This window comes from Trematomus bernacchii, unplaced genomic scaffold (genome assembly GCF_902827165.1).
Source record: "Trematomus bernacchii unplaced genomic scaffold, fTreBer1.1, whole genome shotgun sequence".
Classification (NCBI taxonomy): domain Eukaryota; kingdom Metazoa; phylum Chordata; class Actinopteri; order Perciformes; family Nototheniidae; genus Trematomus; species Trematomus bernacchii.
Window position 1 is genome coordinate 1,591,016 of NW_022987714.1, and position 24,481 is coordinate 1,615,496.

The window sequence follows — 24,481 nt, forward strand, 5'->3', positions numbered from 1 at the left end:
GGGTGAATGAGTCCATGAAAATATTAGGGAAGACACGAGGATGAATTTAGGATGTTGGTAATATTTAAAATGGGTCTGAAGAACGGGATCATATAAAGTGAGCCGGTGTGTGAATGTGACTGAAACCCGGGGAGAGTTGCCAAAATCTGGATCCTGTAAGTGTGACATATTTGTCTTTTTTATGTTAATGTAGCGGGCCTGTACCGTCTGCTATCTGTGATCAGTGTTTAACTGATCAATAACCAGCCGATCAGCGGTAATGGAGAGACTGTGATTTGATGGGTCTGTGTTTTACAGCCGCGTTTTATAATGAACCGCGACTTATTGCTTTCATATGCGGCTGTGAAGATGAATAGTCGCACACAAACTCATAAAAGTCTAAATATACAGTAGCCTAGATAATTTGCGTGTTTTATAATGTGAGGATGTGCACTTGACATGCAAATTTGAGGTAAAAGTCGATACAGACGAATGATGCAAACTCCACATTTGAATCCACCCTTTTTCACTAGCAGCCTGCTTGTTGTCGAGTTTCATCATCAATTATTAGTGAAGATGTTGCTGTGCTCTTTTTCTGACTTCACTTGTGTAACACAGGCTGGGAGGTTAAACTAAAGAGAGCAACAGGTTAAAATCATTTTCTTCCTAACTCCTTCTCCTCGCACACTGTCCCAGGGGAGATTAACACACCTCTGTTTCTTCATCCAGGTGTCAAGTCTGTGACTGACTGGGACTTAAGTGCGCAGGTGGACCCAGGCCAGAGACAGCAGTGAAGATGGGAGGTGGAGGCCATCTGACGGAGGCAGGGGAGCCGGGCAGCGGGCAAGCCGGGGGGGTCTACACCTGGGAGGAGGTGCAGAGCCACTGCAACAGGATGGACCAGTGGCTGGTGATTGATCGGAAGGTTTACAACATCACACAGTGGGCCAAAAGACACCCAGGAGGCAGCCGGGTCATCAGCCACTACGCAGGAGAGGACGCCTCGGTGATATGTTGCTTTAATGACTAATTATATATGTTATGGTTAATATAACATATTACCTGAGGCTGAGAATATAAGTGGCTTCAGTTGGTGTGGTGTTCAAACATGTCAGTGGAGAAATGTAACTCAACATTTTCAACAGGTAAAATAGTTTTTACTTCTACAGTACACCCTCACATTTCAGAGGGACATGTACTATAGTACTTTTTAATTCACTGCATTAATCCGACGGTCATAGTCACTTTGTGACTAGAGAAATTCACGTTTCATGTCCTATGCTCTTAAAATCCAACACATCTTTGAATATTTAACTAGTGGTTTCTATCCTTTATCATACCCTCAAAGATGTATCATGTGTCCCTTTGAAGTGTACCTGCCCCTTACGTCAGGCTACACCAGCAATATGCTGCAGTGCTTACACATTGTTGCATCAGTATTGACAAGCTAGAAATATATTTGTAACATAACATTTACAGGGCCCATATTTATGCAGAACCAGTACTTTTACTATTATTAATAGTAGCGAGGCGAGGCAAGGCAAGGCAAAGCAAGGCAAGGCAAGGCAAGGCAAGGCAAGGCAAGGCAAGGCAAGGCAAGGCAAGGCAAGGCAATTTATATAGCACATTTCAACACAAGGCAATTCAAAGTGCTTTACAAAAATGAAAGACATTAATAGCATTTAAGAAACATATTATGAAATGATATCTAAAAACACTCATTTAAAAGCAATGATATAAAATGGCATTTAAAAACACTCATTTAAAAGCAAAGATACATGAATCACAGTTACAGTGCAGTGTGAGATACACACATCTGAACAAACCCCCCTTTGGAAAATTATAATCTGACCCCATGGTACCTTTTAGTTTTCGCCGAAACTATTCCTCTTTTTTATTTTTAAATGCAAATAGTTAAAGGGGACCTATCATGCAAAATGCACTTTTGTACGTCTTTTATACATGAATATGTGTCCCCGGTGTTCCAGGGAACTCACCAAGTGTCAGAAAACACAACCCTCTCTATTTTCCTCCATACCCAAATCTCTAAAAAAGGGGCTGCAACGGATCTGATAAGAACTGATCCAGATTTGAACACTGTCCTGACGTCAGGACAGTGGCGCTACGGCTATTGGGCCAACTCCACCAATCAGGAGGAGACAACCACGGCATTGCCGTTCGAAAGCGCTGGAGACGTTGTAGTACATATGCCAGGCCTCTAGATGGTGCTGTTGCTCACAGAATCAACCCTTGCTAAAACAGATCTAAAAAATGTCAAATTGAGCAAAATGAGGCATGGCTAAAATGCATGATCTGTTTGGTATTTTGAAAAAAAAAAAGTATAAATATGCCTTATATAGGTATGGTCCTACACTATATTAGTCAAATATAGCATGATAGGTCCACTTTAAGTTTACCTTGTCTTTCTAAGACTTTTTTGGTATCCTCCGTGAACCAGGGTTTTGAAACCAAAACTAATTCCTCTACCCCATGGTACCTTTTTAGTTTTCGCCAAAACAATTCCTCTTTTCTTTAAATGCACATTAGTTAAAGTGGACCTATCATGCTATATTTGAATAATATATTGTAGGGCCATACCTATATAAGGTATATTTATAGGTTTTCTTTTTCAAAATACCAAACAGATCATGCATTTTAGCCATGCCTCATTTCGCTCTATTTTGCTCTCCTCCACCCTGTCTTTGCATGCGCTGCAGCTGACCACGCCCCCCTGCAAAGGAGGGGGCCGAGTTACGAGCGTCGTGTTACCATGCTGTTACCATGCCACGGCAACCTCTCATTCCCCTGATAGGTCAGCTCCTCCGTCCTGACGTCAGAGAAATGTTCAAATCTGGATCAGTTTTTATCAGATCCGTTGCAGCCCCGTTTTTAGAGATTTGGGTATGGAGGAAAATAGAGAGGGTTGTGTTTTCTGACACTTGGTGAGTTCCCTGGAACACCGGGGACACATATTCATGTATAAAAGACGTACAAAAGTGCATTTTGCATGATAGGTCCCCTTTAAGTTTAAGTTGTCTTTTCTAGGACTTTTTTTGGTGTCCTCCGAACCAGGGTCTTGAAACCAAAACGGCACACGTAGGGGACTTTAACCACCTACGAGGGGACTTTAACCCCAATAATGACTTGTACATGTACACATGTTATTAAATTATTCTCTGACAAGATTTCTAATTTCTGTTTCCCAGGAGGCATTCACTGCTTTTCATCCCAACGTAAAATATGTACAAAAGTTTCTGAAGCCCCTGTTCATTGGAGAGCTGGCAGCAACAGAGCCAAGTCAGGACCGGGACAAAAACGTGAGATGTGCTTCAGATTCTTCAAATAAATCAACATCTCAATAGTCACGTCTTATTGGTACAACATGGTGAATAGATACCATGTATAGCAGCACGCATGCATACTTTTTTATTGCTTGCATCATCTGTTGAACTTTGCTGGACCTGTCTGTTTCTTCTTCTCTACTTTCAGGCGGCAATCATAAAAGATTTCCACTCTTTACGTGCGAAGGCAGAGAGCGAGGGTCTGTTTGAAGCCCGGCCTCTGTTCTTCTGCCTCCACCTGGGTCACATCCTGCTGCTGGAGGCCCTTGCCTGGCTCATCATCTGGGTCTGGGGGACCAGCTGGACTCTGACGTTTCTGAGCGCCTTCATGCTGGCAACTGCTCAGGTGAGTCAAACATCATACATTTTCTCATATAGTGGAAGAGATTCAAAAGTTATCACAAATAAACATAAAAAGACTGGAACATGAAAAAGAAAGTTATGCAAAACAGTTTCAAAGACACAAATAATCCATAATAAACTGACTATTAAAAGGGGAAAAACAACCACAAAGAAACACAAAGAATCATCAAAGACACAGAGAAAATGACTTGAAAATAACCAAAATGAAAAGAAACAAAGCATTAAAAAGTCACTAAAATAAAAGGGTAACAAAATTAGACACAAGACCACATAGAGAGGTGTAGAGACCACAAAGAGACACAAATCAATAATAGAAATAGGCTCAACACAACTATAAAGTCTCTGTGTAGCTTGTATCGGAGTGGTAGTTGGGCCTTTTGCATGTCTGTGCCTAACTATAAATTAAGGCAGATGCTATTTGCACCTGGGCGACTATATTGTACAATGCCTGGGTGTATATATTACATGGCAAAGAAACAATGCACCCAGTTGTCCATTGTAGACAGTGATATTTACACCCAGGCGTACATTTGATTATGTTTTGAATATATTAATGCTTTTTTCACTTCTTCTTCTGCAGTTGCAGGCTGGGTGGCTGCAGCATGACTTTGGCCATCTGTCCGTCTTTAAGAAATCCAGCTGGAATCACGTGTTGCACAAGTTTTCCATCGGCCATTTGAAGGTAATTGGTATTCCTAATCCTATTTACAATTACGTTTTTTCACAGTTATTAAGAGATTGTTTTTCTTAGGGTGCGTCTGCTAACTGGTGGAATCACAGACATTTCCAGCATCATGCTAAACCCAACATCTTCAGTAAGGACCCTGATGTCAACATGTTGCACGTCTTCGTGGTTGGAGCCACTCAACCAGTGGAGGCAAGTTCAGTAAAAAACTAATATATACAGCATTTGACCAGACTCTCATTCTAACTCTGTTTTCTCTGTTACAGTACGGCATAAAAAAGATCAAATATATGCCCTACCACTACCAACACCAGTACTTCTTTCTTGGTATGTTTCCTGGAGTCATTTAAACAAATTGAAACTGTAAAACTTCACAGGTATAACTGTTATTTTTTCCTCCCCTATAGTTGGACCCCCGCTACTTATTCCAATTTACTTCCACGTGCAGATCATACGCACCATGATTTCACGCCACGACTGGGTGGTAAGATGCTGTCTTATTGTGTTACAGTGCAGATTACATAAGCAACATTTTCTGTCTGATAACTGAATATGTATGCGAGAAACCCCTGAGAGGCCAGTGAGATAAAAAGTCTGATCTAAATTATTTTCTTCTTTATTTATGTTTATGACTTAAGAAAAGTAGATATTATATCCATCTAATTAACCTTCCTCTCTTTTGAAGGACCTGGCTTGGTCTTTGTCGTACTACCTTCGCTACCTGTGCTGTTCTATACCCATGTTCGGCCTGTTCGGCTCAGTGATGCTCATCACCTTTGTCAGGTAATCAATGCAACCCCAACACACACACCTACTGTAACACAATCAAATACTGACATCTAACCACTCATACATGCCTCTTGTTTGTACCTATGCTGCAACGATTACTCTAAACAAATCAAAAAACAACTTAAAACTCAAAAATACACATTTATTGTCACTTAAAGGGGACCTATCATGCAAAATGCACTTTTGTACGTCTTTTATGCATGAATATGTGTCCCCGGTGTGTCAGGGAACTCACCAAGTGTCAGAAAACACAACCCTCTCTATTTTCCTCCATACCCAAATCTCTAAAAACGGGGCTGCAACGGATCTGATATAGACTGATCCAGATTTGAAATATCTCTGACGTCAGAAACAAGGAGCTCCGCCTATATGGGCAACTCTCCACCTATCAGGGGAATGAGAGGTTGCCGTGGCATGGTAACAGCATGGTAACAGCATGGTAACAGCATGGTAACATGACGCTCGTGCCTCACCCCCCTCCTTTGCAGGGGGGCGTGGTCAGCTGCAGCTCATTTGCCACAGAATCAGCCCTTGCAAAAACAGGGCTGGAATGCAGCAAATAGAGCGAAATGAGGCATGGCTAAAATGCATGATCTGTTTGGTATTTTGAAAAAAAAAACTTCACAGACATGTTTTATATAGGTATGGCCCTACAATATATTATTCAAATATAGCATGATAGGTCCACTTTAAACTGCGAGCTGCAAAAAATGTTATGCTAGAATAGGATTCCAATGATACCCAAAAGTTGAAATGTTTAAATGTTTGATTCATAATATAATTGTTTTTACTTAAATTACAAAAATAACATTATTTTCAACTAACAAACCCTTTATAATGTAATAGAAGCCGACATGTTATCTACCTGGATCACATGGTTATTCCTGACTGGTGTTGTTGTGAATGGCAGGTTTTTGGAGAGTCACTGGTTTGTGTGGGTGACTCAGATGAATCATCTGCCGATGGACATCGACCACGATAAGCACCGGGACTGGCTCTCCATGCAGGTACCCGCAGGTTTTTAGGGGACAGTCCACAGTGATCTGTATGTGATGCTGATATATTCATTTGCATTTTTTCTCGCTCTCTGTTTTAGCTAAAGGCCACCTGTAATATCAAGCAGTCCCCCTTCAACGACTGGTTCAGCGGGCACCTCAACTTTCAAATCGAACATCAGTGAGTCAATGATCTAGTCTGAGCAGAGCATGTGTTCATCAGCTCAAAAGCTTGTAGGAAAACAATCAAAAAGATCTTCAAATAAATGGGAAATAATCATCTTATAGATACAAAAAGCATTACAAGTCCATCAGTACATCATTCCTGAAATCTGAAAGCATGATGATCTTCAAGAATTAAGTAGCCACACTTTTTTAGTGTCCAGATAAAAAGAGAAAGTTTTCAAAGTTTTGTAAGTTTTTATTTGAAGAAATTAGTATGAAATGATTTGAATACTATACTCAGCATAAACATTATACATTATAGCTTCATTGAATAGAGTTGGAAAAAGCTGATGTACAATATACTATTAAATATATTATAATAAACTCACATATGACAGTGAAATAAGCTGATTTTAAACAACAACCTTGATTTCAATTTAAAATTATAACACTATTTTTTAAACATGTCCGATGGACCCTTTCTGTTCCGTTTCTCGTCTGAAGTTTGTTTCCCACGATGCCGCGCCACAACTACCATCGGGTGGCCCCGCTGGTCCGTGCTCTGTGTGAGAAACATGGGATTCCTTACAGCGTCAAAACAATGTGGCAAGGCATTGTTGATGTTTTCAGGTAAGTCCAATACTAAAAGTAGTTTATCATCTACTGCTGGGAAAGGACATGTTGAGGTTGTCAACAAACAAAAGCTTTTGAGGAGATTGTTAAACAAAACAAAGGTATGAAACTAACCAACTGACAGATTAATGAGGGCTATAACTAAATAAAATGTTCTTGCTGAACAAAGTTAAGTGATGAACCTCTTGCCTGATAGATGTCGTGTGTATTTTTGTTTTTTTTCAGGTCACTGAAGAACTCGGGCGACCTCTGGCTTGACGCGTATCTCCATAAATGAGGTCTTTTCTCTACACTGTACCTACAGGAAGTTTTTCTCTTCTACTGCATCGTACATTGATTGTATCTGTTCGGTTTTATACTCCAGTTGATAGTACGGGAATGATCCTTTCTTAGTGTCGTTTTAGTATTTTCAGATTCAGTGCGCAATTTTTGTGCTCACAGGATTTCTCTGAATTGCCTTACAGCGTCTTGAGCAACAGTGGTATGGTGTTATAGATACAGTTGTAAAAATGGATTGTGAGGTATTTTAAAGTGATGTTTTTTTCATTATCTATCATGCTGAAACAACAAAAAATGACAAATCCTGTTTAATTGAGGATAAGTTATCATTGTACTTAATTGAACTTCTTTCTTGATCTTACATTATACAATAAAATAACTATTGACTGTTTCTCCACCTCGGGTTTTATTAATCCAGTGACAAACACAGGAAATAAAGTCATTACAAAAAGATGAGACATCAAATATTTAACAAGATATTATTTTATTGTCCCATTATATTTACAACCCCTTGAATGCCCAAATCTTCATTTAAGTATTATTATCAGAGCAACACACTTTCATGTTTTCCTTATTTTTCCTGTATGTGTTCAGCTTACACTGCAAATATCATGCTGCTCCAAAACAACATGAATGACAGCATCTCACTGTTATGTACAATAATGTCATGAATGAGTTTCTCTTGCCAGAATGTCTGAATTCTGATTAAAAACATTATTTCTATTAATACCTACAGCTGAACTGCAGTTAGTAAGCAGGATTGATGAGAATACTTCTGACATATACAGTAGTTTTAATTATAGTTGTAAACAGTAATATGAAAATAAATGGCTATATATCAGAAAAGGTGTCAAACATTCTGGCACAGGTTTAGTTATGCTATAGCTAAGATCTACTTATTGAAGTCATTCAATAAACAGCTGCAATATTGACAATGAGCATAAACATTGACCACACAGTACAAATATGCACAATACATGCATGGTGTGCTTACACATGCTCCCACACACACCCTCTCACAACTGTACATGGATTCACAGTCACCCTCTTTCATACAACAACAATGAAAACAGAAGCAACATAATTAGATAAGAAAACACTGGAATACATACATATTGGGTGATACAAAATAAATATACAATTAAAAATGTATACAACATTTCAGTATGTTCCACTGTCGGTGATAATTGACAGGAGCTTGATTGAAGAAGCTTCTGAAGAGGGGAAAGCGTCCGTTCAGTCTTTGCTGCAAGAGTTGATTCTCTCCTGCTGCCGCTTCATGACCTCCTGCAGCTCCGTGTCTCCTTTGGTCTTCTGCAAAGGAAGCGCAAGAAGACTAATTTTTATTTATTGTTTATGAATGTTTCTCCTTTAGTATTATGCCAAACTGCTGTTTAAGGATTCCCCTATTTCAAAGAGAGACAAAGGACCACAAGCTACAAAATAAACCATCTAGTGCCTTTTTAAGAAATGCTCTGTTTAGACGTGAATCTAAACTTTTCTTATCCTGGTCTTTATTACAGCATTTTAAAACAAGGAAGTACACACAGTAAATGATCCTGTCTGCTTTTGAGGAGATCTGAGGATCACACTGGATCATTAACGGAAAGGTACTTAGAAAACTATATGTTTTGTGTTGATAATATAAAAAGACAACAATGCATTACATGGATAACAGATTGACTTAAAAAATAATATTTAAAAAACAAAAGATGGTAAAAGTGAATTGAAACGGTAAAGGTTAGAAAGAAAATTAGCATAATCCTAAATATTTTTATAAATACACGACAGGCTCTAACTCCTTATCCGCAATACTTTTAATAATGTTAGACTTTAAAATACCAAATATTTTTCTTTGTCAATATTGTTTTTGTCCCCTCCATATTACTCTGGAGTCTAGACCAGTCTGCTTCGACTTAGTCAGGACTCATTGCTTCACCCTGATTTGCTCTGTTTCTCCTGTGAGCTGCATTTGATAATTAAAACCACAGCTGATTGTTATTTTTTTACAGTTTAAGATCTGAAGTTGTCACTCTCATACATGAGTGTCTCACAAAGTGTGTATGTAATACTTGTGATATCTATTTACTGTATCATGTAATTTGCCAATTTGTTGTAATTGCGTTTTGTGAATTTATGAATCTGCATAACTGCGGGTTATTATGTCATTATCCATGTGGGAAGCTGTTAAATTGTCAACGAATCCCACCTAGTGAGTTCTGACCTGATTATAATACGAGGATGACTCTCAGCTGACACACACTTTTATTAAAGTGACTTGTCTTAACATGCCCTGAAAGACATTGAAAGCTGAGACAGGAAGGTATTATTCAGATCTAACAAACACGTTTTACATTTGATACATAAGTGAGTTTATATTTTGTTTTGGTCTAACCATAAAAGAAACAGCTTTGTCGTAACAGGAGTGTTAGCAGTTTGCGTGCATGTGTGTGTGACAAACCTCCAGCAATTCTTTCTGCACTGTGATCTGAGAGTTGACACGATTTCCTTCGTCTCCACACACCGCCTTCAGCTCCTCTTTGTTGAGGGAAAACAGCTGTGCTCCAGTCAGGATCCCCAAACATTCAATGGTCCTGTGGACAGTCAGGAATCTCATTATATATGAATGTAATGTAATTCTAAATGTATACATAGTTTCCAATAGTGAGTTGACCATCCAAAAAATATCCATAATGGCATTTTTAAGACACAGATGTAAACAACAGCAACAATAATGAACTGATTCTCATTGGTGTCGGTTTAGCAAGCTGATGTTGCGCATAATGCCTCATTGGGGTTTTAAAGGATATTAAAGGTGGGGTAGGTAAGTTTGAGAAACAAATTCATCTGTGGAAGCCGTAAGGCAAGGCAAGGCAAGTTTATTTATATAGCACCTTTCAACACAAGGCAATTCAAAGTGCTTTACAAAAATGGAAGATATTATTAAAATGGCATTTAAAATCAGTCATTAAAAAGAAAAGATAATAAAATAACCATTAAAAGAAAAAATACATGGATAAAAGTTCAAACTTAAAAAGTTAAAACTGTAGTACTGTAAAAAGTACGACCAATCATTTTAGCCGGCCCGGCTAAAATAACTGAATGGCCTACCTGCCTGTCAGCCTTCCATCTGTGCACAAACTTATCTCGTGCCCTCATTGGTCATGTGCGTGTTCGTGTGTGTTGGAGGAGGGGCTCTGTAAGGAAGTGGCAGATTTTTTCCGGCTGTGTATTTTCAAATTCTAGCGATCTCGAGCTGGTTTCTCCAAAATTACCTACCCCACCTTTAAGCTGAGCCATCAGTAATGCTTTTTAAAATACATGTTCTTCCTAATTAATCCTGAAAGGAGGCATAAATATCACATTTTATGACAATCAATCCAATATTTGTTGAGACATTTTAGTCAAAATAACCTGATGGTAGTTTTAGAGGAAAAGTCAGGACATCAACAACGTTTAAAAAAAAAACATGAAGGTATTTTAGAGGAAAGGTATTTGGATTTCCTCGATAGTTGAGCATCGGGGGTGACTTACGGTTTCGAGAAACCTTTTGCGCTGAGCCACGCGGTCACCTGCTCTGGGGTTGAGTCAAGGTTGAGCGGTACATGGCTGCTGCTGGTTGATCCCACCCCACGGTACTTTTTGACAGACGGCTGGTTTTTGCTATGGATTTTCTCCAATAACTCACTTTGGACCTTCTGCATCTCTTCTGCAGAACAGAAAAAGGATGGTAGCAGATGTTAGAATCGAGCAACAACCATTGGTCTTATCTGTTATTCTTGGATCTGACTTTGTGATGTTTGTATTCACTCACTTTGATCAAAGGGTTTACCATGGTTGAAGCTGCTTCCAGGGCTCAGAGAACCAGGAGATGTCGTCCCGTAGCCCTAATGAACACACACACAAATACACACACAGAAAATATACAGTTCATGAGAAAGCCACTATTATTCCAAAAACAGGTTCTTCTCTCTCTCACTGGTGGTTGATACATTTTTGCCCTGAGGCCAAAAGAGAAAATATGTGTGAAAGAATTTGGCACCAGGGAGAGTTGCTGCATACAGTATGAGAAGGGCGTTGGTAAACCTGCATGCAGTGTGATGATTTGTCCTGTAAACAACAACCATTGCTTGTGCTGTATCTAGGCTTTTTACTCATCTGATAATTTTTTTGAAATCTCTGTCATGTCTCTTTATTATGACTTCTTCACTTCAAATGTGTTATCTGTTTGTGTCCTTATCATCCCTTTTACTTTTAACCCAGATGTTACACTTCCTAGCTGCATAACGAATGAATAACAAGCAGTGATAAGAAACCTTGACCTCTCCTGCTCCCATCGCACAGAGGAAAACTGACAATTATAGTATAAGTATAATAATGTGAACTCAACTATTCACTCATTTTACTTTGTTAAGATAAATGGTTGTCTGTATTTATTTTTGTTTATTCATTTATCTTCTTACTGATGCTTACTGTATTGCATTATTACCATGTGCTGTTGTTACACTAAAAATGGCTCCACTCTCAGACAAAATAAAGGATGATATAATCGTATCTAATCTTAGCTCATTTGATCTAATCTTGACAACACACCTGAAGTTGTGTAGCTGAGATAAGGATGGTGACTGTAGGCAAAGTAAGTGAAAGGGATCATGTCCTGTTGCTGCATTTCATTCTATTACAGTACCTACATTTGTTTATGTGTAGCTGCAGGAAAGATTGCCTGTATGAACGCTTCAAAAAACACCACACAGCTACAAAATCCACTCAGAAATGTCAAGCATGAATTTTAACAAAGTCATTATAAAAATGGCCAAGTTTTATGGCTGTTCCTCTTATAATGTACTGTTATTGCACCACTTGTACACTACAACAGGTCACCTGGTTATAGGCGGCTTCTGAGTCCTCGATCTTCACAACTTCCAGGATGTTTGCCGGGACATAGCCTGCCTGACCGCTGCGATTTCGTAGTTTCCACCACTGTTTGTCATCCTCTATCACCTGCAAGACACATTTCACATCCCAATCTAGTCCATTCAAAACTTGAAAGCAAGTACTTAGTGCTGGAACTGACATTGTCATGCTTGAGGACTGGACATATCAATTTGTTCACAGCTGCATCAGCATTTTGTTTACATTTTGAACACATGTCTTTGTTTTTACCTCGAGGATTTCGTCCTGCAGCACCGACAGCTCGTTGGCATTCCGTGCTACAAAGTGGTAGTGAATTTTGGCATGTTTGCGGGTGGGGGGCATCCCGTTGTATGACCTGTTAAGACACATTGTATCCTCTTATTAAAAGTTTGAACGGTTTATTGAAATGTGTGAAAGAGACAGCAAAATGTATGAAGGACTTTATAACTTACCCATTTGACGAGTTTGAGGAATGAGTTCCATAATACTGTAAAAGCAGAGGAAATTGTTACATTTTTCAGGGGTTAGGACCGGCAATGGTAGCCAAATCCACAGATAGTGGCTAACAAACAAAACCCTTACATCCTCAGCAGAGTGTTTTTTGTAATCGGCGCTGGTTGGAGACCCCAGTGGCCCCCCAAGTCCTTCTGTCTCCCACGGGGCCATCCTGAAGTAGTCCGCTGGCGGCTCCCAGCCATTACGAAACTTTGGGTGATAAGGAGGAGCGCACTGGTCCCTGGGCCACTCCGCTCTGCAGGAAGAGGGACAGGAGGGTCATAAGGTGAACTTTAAAGGGGACCTATCATGCAAAATGCACTTTTGTACGTCTTTTATACATGAATATGTGTCCCCGGTGTTCCAGGGAACTCACCAAGTGTCAGAAAACACAACCCTCTCTATTTTCCTCCATACCCAAATCTCTAAAAAAGGGGCTGCAACGGATCTGATAAAAACTGATCCAGATTTGAACACTGTCCTGACGTCAGGACAGTGGCGCTACGGCTATTGGGCCAACTCCACCAATCAGGAGGAGACAGCCACGGCCATTGCCGTCCGAAAGCGCTGGAGACGCTGTAGTACATATGCCAGGCCAGTAGGTGGTGCTGTTCTCACAGAATCAGCCCTTGCAAAAACAGAGCTAAAAAATGTCAAATTGAGCGAAATGAGGCATGGCTAAAATGCATGATCTGTTTGGTATTTTGGAAAAAAAAAAGTATAAATATGCCTTATATAGGTATGGTCCTACACTATATTATTCAAATATAGCATGATAGGTCCACTTTAAGCTACGCATCAACACCACAGAGCCATTAGTAATTATGCACCCAAGTGTCCTTGCTCCCAACGGTTAGGCCAGTTACGTCAGCGTGTGACTTTGTGTGTGCACGAGAGGTAAATTGTAAAGCACTTTGAATAAAAGTGTTATTTAAATACACTCATATGTTTACCTAGGTTTGGTCCATCCATCCCCCATTAGCTCAAAGATGGTCATCTCTTTGGGGGTGAGGTGTCCCCGCAGGAAGTCCACGGTTTCTTTGGAAAGGTGCGGGGAGATTACTGAACGCGCCAGTTCAGGACTTCCATAGCTCTGCAACACCTGTGGATGCATCCAGAAGTTTATTGAACAATTACATTAAGTGCTTTTCAACAATTTGGTGAGAAGGCAACTTAATAAGATATTCCAAAATATATTTGTTTGCATTCAGAAGACACAAAAGTAATATATATTGGGTGTAAACAACAGCAGCAAACTAAATATTGAATGTTAACGCATCACAAATATCTGCATCTTATTTACATTGCAAAACAATTTAAAACCGAATACACATGTATCCAAAGCTTCTGCATGTTGGGATCTATTGTTGAGGACAGCTAGAGATCAAATTTGAATTATACGGCTACGGCTTTATCTTGGTCTTATCAAGCAAATCCATGCAGTCCAGAGGTTACTGCACCATATCACCTGGCAGAGCCTAATGACAGCTCTGTGTTTCTATCCAGCAGTATCGAAGGTGTGGCCGTACACTGAGGCTTGGGAAACCGGCTTTATGTAAGTGTGGCTGCACCTAAATCAGAGCTGAAAGCTATGTTGCTCCAGTCCGGTGTGAGTTTAACAGCGACAGTGGGTGTGGTGCCAGAAAAAATGAAAACAATAGGAGGAATGTCTGATGACAACAATGCAAACACTAGACGGCTTTGATTCTGTGTATTTAATAAAGCTTCGTCAGATGTGCTTTCTGGCCCAGTCAACAAAGAGGTTATCTAATGAAATGAGTAACTTATTTATAGAGTACTAATATTGTTGACATTTAGAAAAAATAGTCTGTGTTTGAGATGATCGTCCTTATAAACCTGTTTGACATTAGACACTTTTTCCACAGATTTGCAGCTCTTACCAGCTCCAGAGGGCCGAAGAGGAAATGAACCAGCTCAGACGCACTTGGATTCTGTATGTGCTTCTTCAGTTTGGCCTGCAGGGGGCACAATGACAGATACACAGTGAGAAAGAGTTGAAAAGAGAGAAAAACTGATGAACAAAGGTGGAGAGGTTAGGAGCTGTGATATCTCACCAAGAGGTTGAGGGCCAGCTTCAGTTTCTGCAGGCTATCAATAACCTCAGCTTCAGAGGGGGGCTTGGCTCGCAGGGTCAACATGCCCTCTGTAAACAAGCAGAGCAACAATGACCACACACAGACTCCAGAGTTACCGGCCCTCCATGCAGACTTATTACAGACTGGATGCAGGTTTCACTTTATGGCCAAGGTTTACAGAAATGCTATTGTTTCATCTCTACTAAAGCTTGCAACTTTGTATTACGGTTAGTGGTACACTTATGGTTAGTTATAAACAGCTTTACAGCTGAAAACTTCACCTTGACCAGAGAGTAGAAGAGAAAATGTGCTACATCAGGGTTTCTTATTATGACATATGACTCGAAAGGTCCCACAATTCACATAACCACAGAAACCAGAGACATATACCTAAAATATAAATTGTTCTTTTGAATTGTAATTTTAGGTGCATGCAAGTTCCTTATTACATCAATTATGATAAATCAGACCTAATAAGTTAAGTTTTAACTTACGTTTACATAAAAAAAATATTCTCTATGTCTCGGTAGTCAGGGACAACACAAACCTGTGTTGTCTATTACCAAATGATGTGTAGAAACACAACACGTTGTGTATGTGTGTTTGCGCCTCACCATGCACATACAAAACAACACATCGATGTTTGGCCTCACATGTATGTATGTTGAAATAAAGACACAGCATCACAGCACTGCCAGTTTTGGTGGTTAAATATTACTCAGCAATATGTTGTAAAAATACTTTGCACAGTTATAATTTGGGAGAACAGTCGATAATACACTTTCACTTCATAAACATGTTGTTCCAATCTTTTTGGAATTGGCAATATTTTGACTTTGTTGGTCATAACCTCAGTTATGATGAGTATTGTTTTACTTTAAATAACTCCAAACTGGTCACTGCTACCACACACACACAAACATCACTAGATGATGGTCCTAGGCCGCAGGACACAAGAGGGCACACACATGATGACGTGAGCAATATGAACATATTGTCACTGCATTCCTGCCACCGCATGAAAGAAGAAAGGGCGACAGACCTGCTGGTCCTTTCTTCTTATTCTTCTTACTCTTGTTGCGGTTGTTGAGCTGAGAAAAGGCATCTTTTGCCTTTTGCAGCCGCGCCACAAAGATCTCTATGTCATCCAGGGAACAGTTGAGGATTTGCTGAGGGAGACAAACCCTGATATTAAGTATGATTAACAAAGCATTATGAGGCTGTGTAATGTACTGGCAGGTGTCAGTGTGGATAAAAACTCTCACCACATCCTTCTCAATCCGCTGAGCCAGCTTTTCATGTGACTCCATGTCATTTTGTCCGGATGCTCGTTGATCTACATTCACACACAAAAGCTCATGTAAATGCAACTATTGAATAAAATGTGAGCATGGCATGTGAAAGGAGATTTCTTTTAAGAACCTGTCCAATTCTTACGTTGTGTGCTTGAGGCTGCCACACGTCCCTTTGCAGCGGGTGAGGGGCCCTTAGGGGCCGAGGGGGGGAGGATGCTTTCTCTGTGATGCTTCATTTTCTCCTGGTTCACCCTAGAGGAAGAGGAGGAGGCATCGAGAGATTAAGTTAGCTAACTACTAATTAAAGGTCAGTGTTTGTGTGTGTGGGTGCGTGTGTGTGTGTGTGTGTGTGTGTGTGTGTGTGTGTGTGTGTGTGTGTGTGTGTGTGTGTGTGTGTGTGTGTGTGTGTGTGTGTGTGTGTGTGTGTGTGTGCCACGGTTCTCACTTGAGAGTCTGAAGCCTCATTTTCTTTCCATGCTTGTTGTCTCCAATGGCACTGTCTATATCAGCATGAACCATCTCAGCCTGAAGAAAATGAGGAGAGACACAGAGTCAAACTTTAAGAACCTTTGTAGCTTCAAGGCCGACAGCAGATTCCCTGTCAGACGCATGTAACCCACCTAGGCCTTAGAGATCAAATTACGAAATTGCAATGTCAAATGAAATGCTAAACTTTCGAAGTCTAATATCTCAATGCAAACTATCAGTAAAATCCCCAGTAATGATTAATTCTACATTATTCAAAAAAGGAAACAATCATCATTTTGGTAATAGGCTGTACAAACCAGCCCTAACCCTATCTATGTTTATATGACTTGTGATGCACTCAATAATGCTTGCTCATAAAAAGTGTGAAATAATTATATTTAACTGACTACCATAGTGTATTCACATAACGCCAAAACCAAAATCAATACAATGTTTTATTTATTGCATATAAAATGGGTATGGTGCTCACTCATTTGACTTTTATATTTTTTTGTATTTAATATTTGAATGTATTGTTGTAACAATGTGTATGGTCTGTGGTTTGGTCTGGTCACTCTTGCAAAAGGGATATTAATGCCACTGAGACTTTTACCTAGTTTGATAGAGGATAGTAAAGATAAGAACCGTTTTGATATTCATTTACTGAAGGAGCGCAATATGTAATAAACCAAAGGTTGTTATATTCACTCTCGTCAGCATTTATGAGCCTGATATAATGATCGACAGTCTCTCTTAAACTATTTCTTTGAACTTACCAGTAGTGTTTTGAACTATAAAAAGGCATTGTCATTGCAGGAAGTTATAGTATTAAATCCTTTCAGGGATGGATCTTTCCTTGAGCAAATATAGTTTAACAAGTCTTGTAAAAATGTAAAAGGATACACTTTAGCACACTGCCACCAACTGCACTGAAATCTGACCTGGCGCTCCAACAACAGCAGCTTGGATTTACCACGACATCAAACACAAAGCCAGCCGATCATGCAGAAACGATAAAGGACGCAAACTGAGCCGAGGCTGCGGCATTAAACCCAGACTCACCTCCACCTCGTCACAGTGGAAGAAGTGGATGTCAGGTTTGTGCTGCTCCTTGTCCTGACACACCAGCAGCAGCACGGAGGGGTAACGTGTTTGATTCAGGACCGCCTGACTCATGTGGATGGTTGGGAGGGGGAAGTTCTCCAACTCTTCCTGCATCACAACATAAGAATGGTTAGAGAGGAAGAGGTGGAGGCAGAGAGAAAGCAAGATAACATCAGAATAGGCATCCGTAATGTGAAAACAAAACACTAAATAGTTTTGTAAAAGTGTTGAGAGATGAGAAAATTAAAAGTACTATCAACTCTACTGTTACCTTTGGACCAAACTGTTTCCTCCTGCTTTAAGTCTTTATGCTAAGCTAAGCTAACTGCCTATTGGTTGTGGCTTTATATAAACCAGATTGTATCAATATCTAATTTAGCAAATAAGATCAGAACCATTCCTTTAAATGTTATTCAATTAGTGAATCGACACAATCAGAATATTGTCAGATCGTATGACAAATAAATAGAAAATATTTTTATTTTATTTTATTACTTAGTACTGTAAGGTTGCAATATAGGGGGACTTGTAAGAGACAGATTTCAAAACGTTTTCGATGCACGAAAGGCAAATAAATCCTGACTTTAGCTCCAAAAACACTGGATCAAAAACATTTGCATAATGGACATTTAGTTCAATACAATCCAGAAGAACATCAAAGCACAGTATTGTAATGGTTGCATGTAGGTCACGATCGGCATTGATTTTTAAAGCACAATATAACTCAACCATTAAAAAGTGGAGTAACACCTTTAGCCATAGACTTCAACATTGTATTTAAATATTTTTATGAATATAAATGTTAAGATGTACCTTTTTATGTATAATCAGTGCTTATGAATGTTGTTTCGAGTGAATATGAACAAAACATGTTAAAGGTGGGGTAGGTAAGTTTGAGAAACCGGCTCGAGATACACTTTTTGTTATATTCCATGGAATGCTCTTAACATCCCGATAGCAATGAATATCTTAAGTGCTTTGACAAAAAATCCATAAAAAAATGTCATCTGTGGAAGCCGTAGTACTGTAAAAAGCACGACCAATCATTTTAGCAGGCCCGGCTAAAGTAACTGGATGGCATACCTGCCTGTCAGCCTTCCATCTGTGCACAAACTTATCTCGTGCCCTCATTGGTCATGTGCGCATTCGTGTGTGTTGGAGGAGGGGCTCTGTGAGGAAGTGGCAGATTTTCTCCGGTTGTGTATTTTCAAATTCTAGCGCACTCGAGCTGGTTTCTCAAACTTACCTACCCTACCTTTAAGTTATGTGTTCGCAAACACATGACTGTAAATGTGAATCTTATTACATGTGAACATATTGCGATGATGTGCTTAGTGTGTGGACAGAGTGTAGCAGTACCTGTGTGTCACAGTCCAGCAGCCGGACCGCCTTGTCAGTGACCTGCAGGAGCATCTCCTGGGTCCAGATTTTGTCTTTTGAGTCCAGAAAGTCTAGTTTCTTGACGGCATCGTCCACTGTGACGATGGACTCTGTCTTGTCCATAATGAACGTGGAAAGATGCTGATGAGGAAACAAAGAGTCGGTAAAGGAAAACGATTGGTTGTAAGGTGAATTAAAAAACAATGGCTCTCTAGAAAGTAGGAAATGTGTGCTTTAGAAAATTGGATTGACAAAATGCACATTTAAATAACGCTTAAGTTATAGTTTGATATTTTGGGAATTATACATATTGCCTTTCTTGCAGAGAGTAAGATGAGAACAATTAGCACAACCTGCTAGCTTAGCTTACCAAAAAGACTAAACACTATGGGAAACAGCTAGCTGAACAAATCTAAAACTCACTCATTAGCTGTTGTTTTAAGAAACACATATTATCTTCTCTACTAAATCTCAGCAAGAAAGCAAATAAGGATAATATATTTCCCAAAATGCCAAACAATTTCATAAACTGTAGGCTGTATTTAGATCAGCTACCTCTAAAAATACTTGATTCTTCTCACAATGCCTTCAGCTGAAAGCGTTACTTGTGCATTTTCTGTTTTATCTGCTATAAAATCTGCAATATTGGCATGTATATGGCTCTATGCTGCCAGCTTGGCTGTTATTTTGAGGATTAGCTGCCCATGTGTGGTAATGGCAGGCCTCTAAAGAAATAGAATTTGCACAGACACAGGACTAACGCTATCCCTGACCCAACGCACATCTCTGCTGTGATCAGAGTCCTTATTGCTTTATTATCAAACCTTCCCGTACATGAGATGCAATCAAGACATTAACGACTGAGTCAGCTTTTATCTCTGGCCAAAAGAACAATAAACCATCACTTAGGGTAAGTGCTTTTTTCTTTTTATCTTGAGGTTCAATTCAATTCCATTTTAAATGATAAATCTGTACAGTTGTAAACCTCAGGTAAAAGATTTTCTATCCTTTTTTTGTTTGTTGTCATTTTTGGGCAGTGTACAGTATGAAAGGAAACGTTGAGGGAGAAATGAAACTTAGATCTTCAGCTGGATTCAGTTTAGAGACATAATGCGTATGAGGTTTAAAACTACTGGAATATCAGAAAGAGAACTACACTTTTTATCTAAGTTGCTCATTTATATACATATGTTAAAATTCACTATCAATGATTATTATTTTATAATACAGTCAATTATATGAAATAGTAAATCAAAAAATGTAACTATATAGAATAATAGTACACTATGAAAGGTGAAATTCAAATGAGATTTCCTATAGAAAAAAACCGAATAAATATATAAAGTGTGTTTAAGTGCCATTTACTTCCAGTTATAATAACATGGATTATATATGCAGTGCATCAGCTTGAATACTTTATTCATCTCTGTTGTGCTTTTTTCAAAACTATTTTGGAAAAAAACAGGAACGCTCAAAAATATAACAAACAGCTGATTAAATCAAAGATTTGTTTTCATTTTCAGGCTCTCAAATGTGGAGAAATACAGCTTTTCTCAGTTTTTATGTCATATTTAACTAAATACATGTGAGTTTTAAGAGGACAAAATATGACATTTAAAGCTGCTCCATGGAAATATTTTACCATTTTCCATCTTTTTTTTCATTTGATCAATTGGTAGATTTAGAAATACATCTGCAGATTGATCGATAATGAAATAATAATATTTTGCAGCCCTATAAACACAACTTAAACTTTAGATAAACACATAAGGAGCTGATCTTACCTCGACATGATACTGCGACGTCTCTTGCATTATATAATTGGAGTTGGAGTACTTTTTCCTCTGTTCTGTTGATAAGAAAACAAAGACATAAAAAGTGAAAATCCAACAAGTCCACCTGCGATCTTACTGTCAATATAACTATGTAAACAGTAACAGTGACACTGACCTAAACTCCACATGTTGCACGTTTCAGCAGACCGAACAAAAGAAATGAAGCTCTAATGTCGAACACACTGAAGAGACCCAGCAGGGCAATAAGGAAGTCATAAGAACACGTAATGCGTTTGTTTTCATGGTTCAACTGGAGACTCCCACTCAGTGACACTGTTATGTGAAATGATAATCACATAAGTGTTGCATGTATAATAAGGTGATCATTTACAGTAGAGGGTATTTTAAAGTGTATTTTACAAAAATGCAGTTAAAACAACAGCATATTTTCTCTTCAATAAATGAATACCTATATATATACTCCAAATATGAAAACCACCTGTGATACATTTTGTGTCCAAGGTAAAATGAAAACACCTTTCTTAGGTTTTAATGAACACATCTCATATCAAAAAGGTTATATGACTTGATATGCCCCTCTAACTTGTAGCCAGGCTGGTATTACATCTTGCTTTATCTGGGCACCAATTAGAGGCAGAGATTTACTGCAGGGTCAAAGACCAGTGATGTAACTTCTCGAAAGCACCATGCTTCCTCAGTGCACTTCCTCATCTGGGGCACAGAATTATAAATTGACATGCATAACCTTCAAGCTGGTACCGCAGGTGAGAGTGTCATGGTAAGCAGCATGGTGCATGTTGTGAATTATTGTTAGTCAGTGCTACCAGTGTTTTTAATAGAGATGACAATGATGCCAGAACACTCCGCCAAATAAAGATGCACTTAAGACATGTTTTAAGACATAAAATACTTTTTATGGTGACAAAACAAAAAAATAATAAAGTACGTACACACTCTAAAAAGCACATCTGGTCCATTTATAAATCCAGCAGTAACACAATATTGATATAATCACCTATAAAGTTAGTTTATATGGTGGAGCTGTAGGCAAACAATTGCTTATTTACACATCCAGCAGTTACGGAGCAACATTATCATTCATTTGCAGTCGCGTTTCTGTCCACCTGATGAATGTTGGGCCAGCATTTACTCTGTTATAGCTCTTTACCAACTCCAGTGAGATATGTCTCTTTAAAGCAGCTAAAAGCTTCACAATGTTCACAAGTGAGTTGCTAACTATTCTTCTTTCTGCTGGTTGGTGTACATTGCCAAATGTTAAAGAAAGAATAATAAAGAAATCAATTATAGCGGCTTTAAAGTTTGAGATTTTAAACTACGTGGTGACCCATTAAGAGTTTAAATAATGTCCCCTTAAAGATGCCAGTGTTCACTGCACTACATGTACTGTTGGCTGAGACCATTTTCTTTCAACAGGCCAACGCTAATGAGTGTGCCAATGTGCCCATTGACCTATTTACCAGATGAATAGTCCGCAGGTAACAATTACTGCTTAATGAGAACATGTTCCTATCCGCCAGATCTCACATCAGATCTCTTTCTGTCCCCAACCCAATAAAGTCAACATGCTGATGCCACACAGGTTTTTTTCTCCATACAGTCGTTCAGCCTCATTTGTCTCATCTGTGTTAATCATTTGTTAATATTTTCCATTTGTTGATGATTCAGCGAGGTTTTAACATCCTAGATGGGGCTCGGACTCTTTCATGTTCTCAGCACCTTTTCGTCCATGCGGCGTCAAAATTACGCTAGTAAGTTCCTGCTATTTCCTCTCGGCCGATTCCTTCCATGCGGCGTCAAAGTGACGCTAGTAAGTTCCTGCTATTTCCTCTCGGCTGATTCCTTCCTGCTTGGCTTTCCACAGGTGAAACACAAGCGTCATGTGTCGTACTGAAAGTCGAGCTCGCCCCATGACTTATTGATGGCCTGTCATTTATGCCAATCAATTCACAGCTCTGCAACAGCTTGCAAGAAAAGCCACTTAGCTGCAGATGGTCAGATCCTCAGAGCTCTCCAGAGTCATTGACCAGAGATAAACATGGCTGCTTGGCGGACTATCAAACCAATACATGGCCGAGATCAATCTATCCATATGACCTCAGCTTTCACTGCTCTTTAAACAAACTGAGATCTGGTATCTAAAATGACTACACCCAAAACAAAGACAGTGGATACAATGTCACGAAACTGAAGTGTTTGCAAATGTTGTTTGATTAATAAAAAAGAATAAAATCTTGTATCGCAACATCAAAAGGCTGAATGAGCCACCCCGACAACTCAAACAATAAGGAGTGTGCTTCAAAGTGTACACAAAGATTTGGCCACATGTCGCCAGAAAGTATGACCTCAACACATATCACAGCCAACAGAGAGGTCCTCTCAAATATATGAAAAGCAAATCTAAACAGGTTCATCAAGGAAAGTAAGATCCGCTGCACGTACCAGTATTTTGATGATAACTCTGCTTTAATAGCAATAGAAATGACACTAGGTATTGGATCTATACACGGACAAACATACACAGACTTCAAAAGGTAGGATGAGGTCAAGGTGAGATTTTCCACCTAATATTTCAGTAATTTAGACAAAACACATTTTACCTGACAGAGACATGTTCCTCAACAACAAACCGAGAAACTTAATAAAGCTGATGGAGGGTCTGAAGTCCAGGGATGATGAATCTGATGTGACACATCTCTGCCCTGAACCTGCTGATAACACATCAGGTGGGAGGACCTGTGCATCATTTGCATCAATTGTGTGCTGCACTGCACAGTGTGAAGGATGAGGAGCTTTGCATAAGGGAGATTGGGCAGAGCTGTTGTTCCTCTACCTGTTTATTCAGCAGCAGACCTTTATCTATCCAAATATCTCCTATGTTATGGTGCCCACTAATGTCCCCACTCCTTCCTCTCTGGTTTGGGACAGGCCTGCTGCTACCACCCTGCAGTGAGAAGGTAGTGGGGACCATCTGCCACACCAGATTAGACCAGCCAATGACAAACAGCAGAGCCTGGTCACACATACTGTACAGCAGGTTATTTGAGTGGGTGTGTCCTGTGGCTATTTGGATGAGTTGCAGGACAAACATATTTTATAGACAACAAGGTGCACAGTCAGATGCTTTGGGAACATGTTGCATCCCTACAATACCATAATGCGTCATTTGAAGCCAATCTATATTTGGAACAGTGCAGCCATGCACGGGAGCAGATTGTCCCTTCATACTTTAGGTTTCTATCTGGACCTGTCATATGCTGTACAATGTTCCTCTCTGTGGGCAGAGTGGAAGGAGGTGCTGGCCGGAGCCAGTGAGCTAATGTCTGAGGCAGCGCAGGGAGGACCAAAAGGGAGTCCGCCTCTTCCTGTCCACTTTCAATGCGTCTTTTATTCACCTGCAAATCACGGGCATCCCCACCCTGTTCCAACCACACATTAAAAACAGGCACACCCTGCACTCCCTCTTAATGCAACAGAGTACATTTGAGTCTAAAATACACACACACATACATACACACACACGCCCTAGCAAAAGTATGCAACATGCTAAAATAAAAGGTAATGTTATGCCAGTCATAGTCAAGTCATAACAGTATTTCTGAATTACATCACATGGATGACAGATCAGTGAGGCAGCCTGACGATATAAATGGAGCCCTATAATAACACAATCATATATTTTTTTG

At 39.4% G+C, this 24,481-nt stretch overlaps 2 protein-coding genes across 4 annotated transcripts in view; one reads left to right on the forward strand and one right to left on the reverse strand.

The window, feature by feature from the left end:
- Positions 1-8,342, forward strand: fads2 (fatty acid desaturase 2). 3 transcript variants are annotated; one of them, XM_034141473.1, is made up of 13 exons: positions 1-155; positions 709-985; positions 3,186-3,296; positions 3,469-3,666; positions 4,264-4,365; positions 4,435-4,560; positions 4,635-4,695; positions 4,776-4,852; positions 5,054-5,151; positions 6,068-6,164; positions 6,254-6,333; positions 6,822-6,947; positions 7,176-8,342. In XM_034141473.1, exons 2-13 carry the CDS (start codon positions 776-778, stop codon positions 7,225-7,227), a joined length of 1,338 nt encoding a protein of 445 aa, XP_033997364.1. In that variant the 5' UTR covers positions 1-155; positions 709-775; the 3' UTR covers positions 7,228-8,342. The 3 variants fall into 3 exon arrangements, with proteins under 3 accessions (XP_033997364.1, XP_033997367.1, XP_033997366.1); XM_034141475.1 differs by lacking the exon at positions 1-155 and adding an exon at positions 552-627; XM_034141476.1 differs by lacking the exons at positions 6,822-6,947; positions 7,176-8,342 and having other exon boundaries at positions 6,254-6,337.
- The window catches only part of eps8l2 (EPS8 like 2), a 22,064-nt gene continuing 5,277 nt past the window's right edge, over positions 7,695-24,481 (reverse strand). The window contains exons 4-21 of the mRNA XM_034141472.1: positions 20,766-20,830; positions 18,961-19,122; positions 17,560-17,709; positions 16,475-16,554; positions 16,172-16,281; positions 16,000-16,070; positions 15,777-15,903; positions 14,714-14,802; positions 14,540-14,614; positions 13,592-13,740; positions 12,726-12,894; positions 12,596-12,630; positions 12,393-12,498; positions 12,111-12,230; positions 11,044-11,116; positions 10,764-10,938; positions 9,691-9,823; positions 7,695-8,543 (exon numbers count right to left, since the gene is read on the reverse strand). Coding sequence (XP_033997363.1) covers positions 8,466-8,543; positions 9,691-9,823; positions 10,764-10,938; positions 11,044-11,116; positions 12,111-12,230; positions 12,393-12,498; positions 12,596-12,630; positions 12,726-12,894; positions 13,592-13,740; positions 14,540-14,614; positions 14,714-14,802; positions 15,777-15,903; positions 16,000-16,070; positions 16,172-16,281; positions 16,475-16,554; positions 17,560-17,709; positions 18,961-19,122; positions 20,766-20,830 — 1,967 coding nt within the window. The 3' untranslated portion in view covers positions 7,695-8,465. The remainder of the gene's footprint in view (positions 8,544-9,690; positions 9,824-10,763; positions 10,939-11,043; positions 11,117-12,110; positions 12,231-12,392; positions 12,499-12,595; positions 12,631-12,725; positions 12,895-13,591; positions 13,741-14,539; positions 14,615-14,713; positions 14,803-15,776; positions 15,904-15,999; positions 16,071-16,171; positions 16,282-16,474; positions 16,555-17,559; positions 17,710-18,960; positions 19,123-20,765; positions 20,831-24,481) is intronic.